Raw genomic sequence first — 13,523 nt, forward strand, 5'->3', positions numbered from 1 at the left:
TGTCCCTAATTTTGTCTTTATCCCAAAGCTTTATCCATTAAGTCCTGTTGTCACCTAATGCCTTTATATTAATTACAGTATTGCAGGGAAAACCCCACTCATTCCACCATACATTTTCGAAGAGACTTAAGGGAAAGCCTATTGTGGTTCTAAGCTGTGCTTTTCATTGCTATTTTCATGACGGGTTTAGCCGTGGTAAACGCGAGGTATCCCTCTCTAAAGTGTATTAAAGGGTAAATCTCAGAGCGTTTGTATTAAAGAGGCACCAGATTATGGGGATTTGGAGAAGTGATGCTTTTGAAACCAGCATTAGGCCTTAGTCTCCATGATACACTCACTCACTCTCCAGCGGGGAAACAGCTACAGTCACAGTGCTGTCTTTTGCGGTCCAGTCAACCACAGAATTTATTAAGATTAAGATAAAGCTCAAACAGGGACATTTTCTTTATTTCCTGCTTTTGTTTTCAATTTGTGGGTGGGAATGTCATGTTCTTGTTTTTAAAGAGTTCTGATGAAATCATTCCAGAACCTTTTGTAATGGTAGTCTGTGAAAACAAGAATGCCTGTAATCTCATCTATAAACCACCTTTTAATTTTAGGCCACACACACTTACATTTACACACACACTCACTCAGCGCTTACAGAGGGCAGTCTCTGGCTTCATTTCGAAGCGTTAATTTTTACTTCTATGTCTGTTTTCTGTCGGCCTAAAATATGTTCTGCCTCGCCAGTTTCCCCCTTCAAATAGGAAGTGAGTTTAAATGAAGTGGTATGTAGTGGAAGTGGCAGACAAACTTTTTTTTACAGGGTCACAATGAGGCATAATTACTTTTCAGTCCACAGTTCATTCAGCTTTTTTTTAGTATGTTTTACAGTCCTTTCATGACAAATTTAATGTAAAAAATCTAATCAGGGCATTTCAGTTTTGTAATACTGAAGGTGTTGTTCATCAACTTAGAATTGTAGCCCCTATGTTTTAATATGCCCTATATTTCTATTAAGGGAAGTAGCGTGTTCTTTTCCCCAAATATCACATACCAGTCATTTCCAACTGCAATTACTTTGGTGTGTGAGGATGACAAGCAGTGAATGGATGGAAACCAGATGGAGTACCTCATCTGTTAAAGAAAACCTCAGCATACTGTACCTCACTAGGGATTTGAACATGGCGCTCTCTAGTTACCAATACATTCTCTCCACCAGGAATCTGTTGTTCTGCATGTGAGTAAGAAATGGACCAGGGGGATGCTATGCTATTTAGCACACATTCTCGTCTCTCCGGTCATGGTTAGGGTTAGCCCCGTGGGCCCTTGTCAGAAGTAGTGTACTATACTGTTTAAGTAATAGGGTACCATTTGGGATTCATCCATCTCGTGTCATGGATTCCTCTCGTGTCATGGATTCCTTCCCCTGTTGACCGTTCCTCTGAGACAGTCTAGTCCAGGTGCAGCTAACTTCTGCTTAGATCTGTGCTCTGTCTGTCCTCTGTGTGTTCCGTGTAGACTGGGACACTCGTATAACTCAAGGTCTCCAAGGATAGGAAGACCCAAGCCTTTTGAAGAGTTTTAAATCAGTTTTCCTTATTTTCTTTTTTTAAGATACTACAGGGCAGGTAGCCTATATCTGTATTCTTAATTACCGACAAAGCTCGTTGACATTTATTCAAAGTCCAATTGTTCATTTTTGTGTTGATAATGCAGTATTACTTTATAGTAATATAATTTTAGTAGTATTCAATTCTCATCTGACACTTGACTGTAAAGCACAACTCCATGTGTTATCACAAAGTGCACTCCTCGGTAGTGTTCATAACCATTTTGGACAGAGGCAAATTGTGTATTTGACATCAAAGCATTTCAGTATAAAGCATACAGGTTGAATTATCTTGGTTTTAATGACTTGTCAGATTTTAAAGTATTTTTTGTTAATAATACCCTTTCTGGCTGACCTGTCATGGTGTTGTTCAATCTTCCTTGTAGGTAGTCTGCCGTGAGTACATTGTTTAAACTTGAACATATGCTGCTATTTTTATAGTATTTTACTATAGGCTATTTGACACCACTGTGCTTCTAGGTGTCACAGCTGAAGTATAGGAATGAAAGCACACTTGACCAGATGCTATTTTTTTGTATTAAATGTTTCCACTTAACAGGAAATTGGCAAATAAACAGTGAACTGACAATAAGTGCATTAAATACAAGGCATGTGTTTTTAGATGATAAATATTCATGTTCACTCCATTGCTGTCATAGTGGGGGGGGGGGCTTCTAAGCTGAGACATGGATCATTTAGATATTTGAATTTTAGGTATCAAAAACGTTTTTATTTGTAATTATTTTATAAAATATTTAATTTGGCCGTTACTACTATAGCCCATAGAAACACATTAAATAACACGTTCTTAAATGGCAAATAAAATACAGTAAAAAAATTAAACATATGGAATACGATTTGAAGTGTCTGTCCTATATCTAGGAGATACACTACATGACCAAAAGTATGTGGACACCTGCTAGTTGAACTTCTCATTTGAAAATCATGGGCATTATTATGGGGTTGGTCCCCCCCTTTGCTGCTATAACAGCCTCCACTCTTCTGGGAAGGCTTTCCACTAGATGTTGGAACATTTCTGCTGATACTTGCTTCCATTCAGTCACAAGAGCATTAGTGAGGCAGAGCAGTGATGTTAGGTGATTAGGCCTGGCTCGCAGTCAGCATTACAATTAATCACAAATGTGTTTGATTGAGTTGAGGTCAGGGTACTGTGCAGGCCAGTCAAGTTCTTCCACACCGATCTTGACAAATAATTTCTGTATTGACCTCGCTTTTGTGCACTCGACTGTTCCTAGGCCGTCATTGAAAATAAGAATGGGTTCTTAACTGACTTGCCTAGTTAAATAAAGGTTAAAAAAAATTAAACTGTGCCACAAATTTGGAAGCACAGAATCGTGTAGAATGTCATTGTATACTGTAACGTTTAGTAGCCACCCTTTGCCTTGAGAGCTTTGCACACTCTTGGCGTTCTCTCAACCAGCTTCATGAGGAATGCTTTTCCAGCAGTCTTGAAGGAGTTCCCACATATGCTGAGCACTTGTTGGCTGCTTTTCCTTCACTCTGCGGTCCAACTCATCCCAAACCATCTCAATTGGGTTGAAGTCAGGTGATTGTGGGGGCCAGGTCATCTGATGCAGCACTCCATCACTATTCTTCTTGGTCAAATAGCCCTTACACAGCCTGGAGGTCATTGTCCTTTTGAAAAACAAATGTCTTTGAAGGTTCTCAAATATAAAATATATTTTGATTTGTTTAACACTTTTTTGTTTACTACAGGATTTCCATATGTTCATAGTTTTGATGTCTTCACCATTATTCTACAATGCAGGAAATAGTAAAAATAAAGAAATCCCTGGCATGAGTAAGTGTGCCCAAACTTTTGACTGGTACTGTATGTATATAACCCCTTATCTTTGTTGGCACAACTACCTCCATACTTCCATTCATTTATATGGGTTACCTTTAGACAAGTCCTGCGACAGTTGTGGGGGTCATAGAGCAAAACGAAGAACACCATCCTGTTTGCGTGAGTCTCCCCTTTGGTCATATCAGTTTGTAGGCCAAACCGTTTGGATGCTACAATTTCCGAGTTGTTTCCAGGTCTGACAAACAGAGAGTTAGCTCTGCCACTTTCCACAGCAGATACAGAAGGGCGACATAGGTGGATGTGGTGGATTGAGACGCAGCCCATGCAAAAATAGATCTCTAGCTTAAACTGACTGTTTTTGATGGCGATTTTTGTATTATGTTACTTAGGTTGATGCACCGGTGTGCCAATAGACTAGGGTTTGACCAAGGGATTTGTGCAAGCACAGACACACACACACTGGCGTGGTGATGTGTTTCCATATGCTTGTTGGTGGTGAAGGTACGGTACTGAATGAGGAGGAAATGTATTTCTGGCAGGGCTGCAGACATGGAGCTGTGGTTGAACTTCTTGCCCTAATTACTTTCCCGCTAATGCCAGCGGCGTGCCGGAATCACAGGCCCCCTCCCAGCCCCCCCCCGAGCTGCCTCTGATGTGGCCAGCGTTTGTTGTGTGTTGAGGGTTGTGTTCCACAGAGGAGGAGGGGAAAGGAGGACTGAGAAAGAAGGAGAAAGAGAGGGAGGGGTAGTCAGCGAGAGAAGGAAACTTAGTGAATATTGTGACAGAATTTGTCTCTTTTCTTCCAGTACCACCCACCTCACTTTATGCCTATGAAAATAGAGTAATTGTTTTCATGTGCGTGTGTGTAGAAGTAACTGTTATAAATCTATGACTCACCAGTCTGATCTAAGTCCAAAGATTAGTTCTACCAATTTGTCCAGGCTTTACTTGAAACATGTTTTTCAAAACACCGCTATGTGAGATCAATACCAAGGCTCTTCTGTTAAGGAAAGAAAAACTCAAAAAAACATTGCTGCATCTTGAATGTTTTCTTTTTTTTCTTTCCCCAAAAATATTTTCACTGATGGGTGTCAGTTTGGTCAGCATTTAACCCCATCAGCTACCGGGATTTCTACCTATATGGTTCACCCGTAGTGTATGCACATCCAACAATTACCCAATGATAGTATATAGATATAATAGAAATACTCTCTAGTCTTGGTCACTATTGTATAAAATGCACCCAAAGGCCTATAGTTTATTGCACTGAAAGCCATTGGTTGATCTGTAGGTGGTCTATGGCCCGGGTGGCAATCCTAGTCTCTGGGCACTCTGACCCTGTCCCCTCAGCCCTTCCAGCTGAGACTCCAGGGACCAGGCCCAGGCTGTATTTGTTTAGCATTTCTTCAGCTTGTAATTGTCTGTTCGTATTCAGGGAACTCGTAAAGGGCTCAGCTCTGAGCCACAGTCGGAAACGTGGTGACGTCCCCCTCCTTGTAAATGCATTTATTTGCTTGCTTTTTAATTCCCCTTTAAGGCTTCCCCAGTTCCCCTGCTGTCTAGCCCACTGCAGCCCGCCACATGAAGTGTGCGCTTTTTATCCATCGGTTCCGCTCAGGTTCATAAAATAATAACCTTACCGGTTCCGTCGACCAGAAGCCAGACGTTCCCTCCCGGAGAAGAAATGCAAGCCCAGCTCACAGCGCCGTCGTGTTGAAGCTAAAATAACAGATGTTAAAGACTTCTTTCATACAGAAAAAAACCCTCTCTAGTGATTTAAATGGCATGCATCTGACATAATGTACATAATAACCATTGTAAACTGACGTGTTGCTAAAATTAAGACTCTGCCTCGGTTGTAAAAGTCATATAACCGTTCTGTTGTGAATACATTTTCCAAAATGGTACAGTAGCTAGTCTATAGCAGGCCAGGCAAAACAGAGCTGTGCTGGACGGTCAAGAGACCCAGAAACATGGTGTCATCCCAAATGGCAGCCTATTCCCTATATAGTGCACAAATTTTGACCAGAGTTGGGCCCTGGTCAACAGTAGTGCACTATATAGGGAATAGGGCCCTGGTCAAAAGTAGTGCACTATATAGGGAATAGGGCCCTGGTCAAAAGTAGTGCACTATATAGGGAATAGGGCCCTGGTCAAAAGTAGTGCACTATATAGGGAATAGGGCCCTGGTCAAAAGTAGTGCACTATATAGGGAATAGGCTGCCGTTTAGGACGTACACATGTCTGTTTTACTAGCTTGCCCAGTGGCCGTTTGAGGGGAAAATAGATGGATGTAGCAGGTGTGGATCTCTGTCTGGCTGCTTTACAGCCTACTACCCAGTAATTAGCAGTCATTTAGGATTACTGTTATATGGGGGAAACCCTTCATGTTAGAAGGGTTGTGAAGTCGACTTGGGCCAAGACCAACTGTTTCCACTTCAGCAGGCTTAGACTTTCCTCCAGAGGTCATGGCCGTTGCCTCAGTTGTGTGTGTGTACCTCTATTTCTGTGTGTGTGTACGTGCTTAAAGACACAATCTCAACTTTTTTTATGGTTTTACAATCTCATCTCTCGCTCTCCCCCACTCACTTTCTTTTTCTCTCTCCTTCGCTCTCTCTCCCAACCGCTTCAGTCTCCTTCCCACTCTCTGCATCAATTTAGACCCAAAAGGCCAATCCCAGTAAATAGTAATTGACACATTGATCTCATAGGCCGTAATAACAGTCCTATTACTGAGGCGGAGGGCGCTCAGTGTCACCTTAACATGTTACTGGACTGACATCTAGCCCTGATCAATGATAATGATGATTTGGCCTGGCTTTCAACCCACGCCTCCGCAGCCCCAGCACCAGGAAATCACATTACAGCTGATCCTGTCCTGGCTCCATTAGAACACCGCCATTTGTTAAAATAATGCCCAGGCCAAAACAATTCAACCGGGGGCCATTTTGATTCTGTAATAGAGGGACGGGCGGGCCATCATTGTCCCCATGAGTGAATCAATCCGGGCGCCTGTTATTTCGTAAAAAGCATTTGGATTAGATTGATCTGACCCCGGTGATAACGCTGAAATCGATGGAGGAGCCGCCAGAAAACAAGTTAGGAGAAGTTATATTTTTCTATTAATCTCAATTCTTGTACTCAGTTTGGTAATGCTATCCTTGCTGTGCCAGAGAGTATCATAATATGCCTTGGTGTAAGGCCTGCAGCAGATCATTATTAGGTCCGGCTGCTATGGACAACTGAATGGAGGTCACCCAAAACTCTTGTCACCTCCTTTGTCTTCCCCGTTGCCTCTTACAGGAAATGACAGGGGAAATGCGCACACACAACTTCAGACACTCCAGACACTCCCGCTGGTACATGCACCAGACGCTCACACACAACGACAGACACTCCAGACACTCCCGCTGGTACATACACCAGATGCTCACACACAGACAGACTTGCGTGCGCACACAAACATGCAGTGTCAGGCATGCACACACACACACACGGACACTGTGTCTCTGGCTGGGCTGAGAGATCTGAGGGCTCCCATGGCGCCGGTGCTGTGGCTGAATGTCCAGCCACTGGCTTGGGAAACTTTCCTCAACAGCCAGAGAGAGAGAGAGAGAGAGAGAGAGAGAGAGTGAGTGAGTGTGTGTTGGGTGTTGCCTCTGACTGTGTCAGTGGGTGTGTGGAGCTGCATTTGTGTCTGCGGCATCTGCCCAAGCTCTGTGGAGTGGTGTTACTTCCACGCACACACTAATCCCCTTGATCAAGGGGTGAGCGTCCTTTTTAGGGAGTGGACAGCGTCTGCGCCCAAAGTAGTGCACTTTATGGGGAATAGGGTGTCATTTGAGACGCATATGATTTTCCCCCTAGAGGTTACTCTAGGTATGATGCACATTTGAAATCTTATTGATGACGTTATTAAATATTTTGAGACAGGCTAGTAGTGGGTTAGAAGCTCATGGAGTCACTATAGAATAGGGACTAGGCATTGTTTCTGGACAAGACCTATAGGTAACTGCCAAAATAAAGGAAACGCCAACATAGTGTCTTTTTAATAGGCCGTTGGGCCACCACGAGCCAGAACAGCTTCAATGTGCTTTTGTCTGGAACTCTATTGGAGGGATGCGACACCATTCTTTCACGTCTAATTCCATCGTTTGATGGTGGTGGAAAACGCTGTCTCAGGCACGGCTCCAGAATCTCCCATAAGTGTTCAACTGGGTTGAGATCTGGTGACACACACACCCTTTAAACTCCCTATGCTCCTTTTGAGACCCCTCTTTCAAAGTCACAGATCTCTTCTTCTAACCATTAGTGCTGAGTGATTAACCTAAATGTTGGTTTTTAAACTACTAATTGACCGATGCTTGTTCAATTATTTGACTTATGTTTCATTCGTATTTTTTCTGTGAGCTCAATGCGCACAACACACAGGTTCTCTAGAGTTAAATCAGATCCAGCATGAACTGTGCTATGTAGTAGGGAGTTATAGTTTCCAACAGGCCAATATTCTACAAAGTTTAGTGCCAAAAACATGGTTATTAACTACAATGACCATAATCCATTGCGCATCTACTTGTCCAGATTATTTTACGCCTGCTACAGAAGAGAGAATCCACAATCATGAGGTGTTATAGAGAGCAGCTGTTGCTTTGCAAGTTATTTCTACCTGAAAATACATAATCTAAGTGATTGATGGTATTCAGCAGTCATAAGTATGCCTTATTTACTTTGAACTACAAAATAGTGATTTTGTCAGACAGAATAGGCAGCAGCTTTAAAGAGCTGAGATGATGACTTGGAATGAAATAATAAAGTCATCAAATGAAACATGTAATATACACAACTGAAATATTTAATTAAACTGAAGTAATGATGAATAAATAATGGTTAATAAGTGATAAGCAGTCATGGGCAGTCACTACCATCATGGAACTTTTATTAATTGTTTTATTCTGTGTTACAGCAGTCAACCCATGTAATGCATAGTGCATTTAATAAAAGTAATCTAAAACCGTAATTGTTTTAATAATTGAACCGAAACGGAACAGACCTCAAAAAGCACTAATCACTCAGCACGACTAGGCATGGTAGCCAAATGGACAACTGGACAACTGGGCATTTTTATACATGAGCCTAAGCATATTGGGATGTTAATTGCTTAATTAACTCAGGAACTACAACTATGTGGAAGCACCTGCTTTCAATATACAGTACCAGTCAAAAGTTTGGACACACCTACTCATTCCAGGGTTTTTCTTTATTTTTACTATTTTCTACATTGTAGAATAATAGTGAAGACATCATAGTGAAGACATCAAAACTATGTAATAACACCTATAGAATAATCTAGTAACCAAAAAAGTGTGAAACAAATCACAATATTTTATATTTGAAATTCTTCAAATAGCCACCTGTTGCCTTAATGACAGCTTTGCTCACTCTTGGCATTCTCTCAACCAGCTTCTTGAGTTAGTCACCTGGAATGCATTTCAATTAACCTTGTTAATTTGTGGAATTTCTTTCCTTAATGCGTTTGAGCAAATCAGTTGTGTTGCGACAAGGTAGAAGTGGTATAAGGAAAGAGAAATGACAGTCCATCATTACTTTAAGAAATTAAGGTCAGTCAATCTGGAACATTTCAAGAACTTTGACATTTTCTTCAAGTGCAATCGCAAAAACCATCAAGCACTATGAAGAAACTGGCTCTCATGAGGGCCACCACAGGAAAGAAAGACCCAGAGTTACCTCTGCTGAAGAGGATAAGTTCATTAGAGTTAACTGCACCTCAGATTGCAGCCTAAATAAATGTTTCACATTGTTCAAGTAAGACACATCTCAACATCAACTGTTCAGAGGAGACTGTGTGAATCAGTCCTTCATGGTTGAATTGCTACAAAGAAACCACTACTAAAGGACACCAATAAGAAGAGACTTGCTTGGGCCAAGAAACACGATCAATGGATATTAGACCGGTGGAAATCTGTCCTTTGGTCTGAAGAGTCCAAATTGTAGATTTTTGGTTCCAATTGCCATGGCATTGTGATACGCAGAGTAGGTGAACGGATGATCTCCACATGTGTGGTTCCCACCGTGAAGCATGGAGGAGGAGGAGGTGTGGGGGTGCTTTGCTATTCCCTGCATAGTGCACTACTTTGACCAGGGCCCTATTCCCTATATAGTGCACTACTTTTGACCAGGGCCCTATTCCCTGGTCTGTGATTTATTTAGAATTCAAGGCACACTTAACCAGCATGGCTACCACCGCATTCTGCAGCGATACGCCATGCCATCTGGTTTGCGTAGTGGGACTATAACAGGACAATGACCCCAACACACCTCCAGGCTGTGTAAGGGCTATTTATTCAAGAAGGAGAGTGATGGAGTGCTGCATCAGATTACCTGGCCTCCACAATCACCCAACCTCAATCCAATTGAGATTGTTTGGGATGAATTGGACTGCAGCGTGATGGAAAAGCAGTGCTCAGAATATGTGGGAACTCCTTCAAGACTGTTGGAAAAGCATTCTTCATGAAGCTGGTTGAGAGAATGCCAAGACTGTGCAAAGCTGTCATCAAGGCAAAGGATGGCTACTTTGAAGAATCTCAAATCTCAAATATATTTAGATTTGTTTAACACTTTTTTTGGTTACTACATGATTCCATGTGTTTTTCGTTGTTGTGATGTCTTCACTATTATTCTACAATGTAGAAAATAGTGAAAATAAAGAAAAACATTGAATGACTAGGTGTTTCCAAACTTTTGACTGGTACTGTACTTGGTATCCTAATTTACTCAGGTGTTTCCTTTATTTTGGCAGTTACCTGCATGTCTCCCCTTATGTCTGCAACAGGACTTAATTAGAGTTTTTGTACTACCCAGTCCCCAGGCAGACATGGAGCCAGAACATCACACAGCCTGAGTTCACCAACACTAATACTGCTTGACATTTGCTGTAGCGACAAGACTCAATATAGCCAGTCTACACACGGCTAACACGAACCAACAGCAGTTAAGCAAGAGCCATGACTACTGACCAAGAGCGAGGACAAGGAAAAGAGAGCAGGAGAGAGAAAAACATTGAGAGAGGGGAGCGAAAGAGGAAGAGCTGCAAGAGAGGGAGAGGAGAGGGGGAGAGACCGAATTAATAAGAGGGAACAAGATGGAGAAGAAGCGAGAGAGACTGATGCAGGCAGACTGGCTTTTCTATCATCGGCTCCATTCTAAGATTCCCTCATTGGAAGAATTATGACAAATGAAACCCTCTCCGGTTCTCCATGACTGCGACTCAGGGCTATCAAGTAGCACATGGACAGTCCCTGCAGCTTTTTACCATTCAACTCTCCCCTAAGTGTTTCCATGTTCCCGGCGCTTTGCGGACAGCTTAAGATGTCTTGGCTGCTTTGTGATGGCCTGATGTGTGCATATTTTGAAACGGGGTAATTTTCTCAACGCTTCGGCCACAGTATTTCATCCACTGTTTGCATTTGTCAGAGAGAGGCCTGAATGGAAAGAGCAGATATTTTCCACCATAAAGAAGAGAAATAGTGGCCTGTTGGTCGGTCTGTTCGGTTGGTTTGAGTGATTGGGAACGCAGACCGACATTACAACCTAATTGATGCGTGCAGCCCAGTGCTGGTCAGTGGAGTAGAAGTAGTGCTGCAGGAGATAGGATCGGAATTTGGATTCTTAACTTTTTGTGTCATTAGGCTAGGCTGAAACAAGCCCTGAATGCTGATTGGCTGACAGCTGTGGTATATCAGACCGCAATCCATAGGTATGACAAAACATTTATTTTTACGTTGGTAACCAGTTTATAATAGCGATAAGGCACCTTGGGGGTTTGTGGTATATGGCCACTATACCACGGCTAAGTGCTGTATCCAGGCACTCTGCGTTGTGTCGTGAATAAAAGGGAGGGAGGGGTGGTGAGTGTGTGGAGAGAGAGGGGTTAGAGAGAGAGCGAGAGACATTGCCCACAAAATGTTAAAACAAACCCAATTTTGATCAACTCCCATGTCTATTGGGTGAAATGACACAGTGTGCCATCACAGCAGCAAGATTTGTGACCTGTTGCCACAAGGGCAACCAGTGAAGAACAAGCACCATTGTAAATACAACCCATATTTGTGTATTTATTTTCCCTTTTGATCTTTAACCATTTGCACATATGACATTTGAAATGTCTTTATTCTTTTGGAACTTTTGTGAGTGTAATGTTTACTGTTAATTCATATTGTTTATTTCACTTGCTTTGGCAATGTGAACATTTCCTATGCCAATAAAGCCCTTTAATTGAGAGAGAAATCATTGAAAATATCTGTCTATTTTGTACTGAATGTGTCAAATATAGGATGTGTTTCTGTGCCTAGGACGAGCCCCCCATACTGCTGTGTGGACCTGTACTCTCTGAGGACAGGGGAGATGGTCAAGTCCATCCAGTTCAAGACGCCCATCTATGACCTGCACTGCAACAAGGAGTACGTATGGTGGCATCACTTTTTGCATTCAAATAAATATATTGTAGTTTCATGTTATATGAAAATCACATACTATTTGTAATTTTCCTGGTTCTTGTAGGATTCTAGTTGTCGCCCTGCAGGAGAAGATTGCTGCATTCGACAGCTGTACCTTCACCAAAAAGTTCTTTGTTACAAGTAAGGAGCTGGGACTGTGTGTGTATCCTTAATGGCACCCGATGGTGCCTGGTCAAAAGTAGTGCACTATATAGGGAATAGGGCCCTGGTCAAAAGTAGTGCACAATATAGGGAATAGGGCCCTGGTCAAAAGTAGTGCACTATAGACCAGGGCCCTATGTGACAAGGTAGGGGTGGTATACAGAAGATAGCCCTATTTTGTAAAAGACCAAGTCCATATTATGGCAAGAATAGCTCAAATAAGTAAAGAGTCCATCATTTACTTTAAGACATGAAGGTCAGTCGATACGGAAAATGTCAAGAAATTGGAACATTTCTTCAAGTGCAGTCGCAAAAACCATCAAGCACTATGATGGAACTGGCTCTCATGAGGATCGGGAACAAGGCCCTATTCCCTATATAGTGCACTACTTTATAGGGAATAGGGCCCTGGTCAAAAGTAGTGCACTATATAGGGAATAGGGCCTTGTTCCCGATCCTCATGAGAGCCAGTTCCATCATAGCGCTTGATGGTTTTTGCGACTGCACTTGAAGAAATGTTCAAATTTCTTGAAATTTTCCATATTGACTGACCTTCATGTCTTAAAGTAATGATGGACTGTCATTTCTCTTTACTTATTTGAGCTATTCTTGCCATAATATGGACTTGGTCTTTTACCAAATAGGGCTATCTTCTGTATACCACCCCTACCTTGTCACAACACAACCGATTGGCTCAAACGCATCAAGGAAAGAAAATCCACAAATTAACAAAGCACACCTGTTAATTGAAATGCATTCCAGGTGACTACCTCATGAAGCTGGTTGAGAGAATGCCTAGAGTGTGCAAAGCTGTCATCAAGGCAATGGGTGGCTATTTGAAGAATCTCAAATATTAAATATATTTTGATTTGTGTAACACTTTTTTGGTTACTACATGATTCCATATATTTTATTTCATAATTTTGATGTCGTCACTATTATTCTACATTGTAGAAAACTGTAAAAATAAAGAAAATCTCTTGAATGAGTAGGTGTTCTAAAATTTTTGACCGGTAGTGTAGGTAGAGTTATTAAAGTGACTATGCATTGATAACAACAGAGAGTATCAGCGGTGTAAAAGAGGGGTGTGGAAGCTGTTTAGAAGCCTCATGGACCTGGATTTGGCGCTCCGGTACCGCTTGCCGTGTGGTAGCAGAGAGAACAGTCTATGACTATTGTGGCTGGAGTCTTTGACAATTTTTAGGGCCTTCCTCTGACACCACCTGGTATAGAGGTCCTGGATGGCAGGAAGCTTGTCCCCAGTGATGTACTGGACCATACACACTACCCTCTGTAGTGCCTTGCGGTCGGATGCCAATCAGTTGCCATACCAGGCAGTGATGCAACCAGTCAGGATGCTCTCGATGGTGCAGCTGTAGAACCTTTGGAGGATCTGAGGACCCATGCCAAATCTTTTCAGTCTCCT

At 42.1% G+C, this 13,523-nt stretch overlaps 1 protein-coding gene across 5 annotated transcripts in view; it reads left to right on the top strand.

Moving 5' to 3' along the window:
• LOC139548865 (BCAS3 microtubule associated cell migration factor-like) overlaps positions 1-13,523 on the top strand; it is a 325,394-nt gene that overhangs the window by 20,119 nt on the left and 291,752 nt on the right. For all 5 annotated transcript variants that reach the window (XM_071358768.1, XM_071358769.1, XM_071358765.1 and 2 more), the window contains exons 8-9: positions 11,792-11,899; positions 12,000-12,076. In XM_071358768.1, the coding sequence (XP_071214869.1) occupies positions 11,792-11,899; positions 12,000-12,076 (185 nt within the window). The remainder of the gene's footprint in view (positions 1-11,791; positions 11,900-11,999; positions 12,077-13,523) is intronic.

Source organism: Salvelinus alpinus, chromosome 22 (genome assembly GCF_045679555.1).
Source record: "Salvelinus alpinus chromosome 22, SLU_Salpinus.1, whole genome shotgun sequence".
In the NCBI taxonomy this organism is placed as follows: domain Eukaryota; kingdom Metazoa; phylum Chordata; class Actinopteri; order Salmoniformes; family Salmonidae; genus Salvelinus; species Salvelinus alpinus.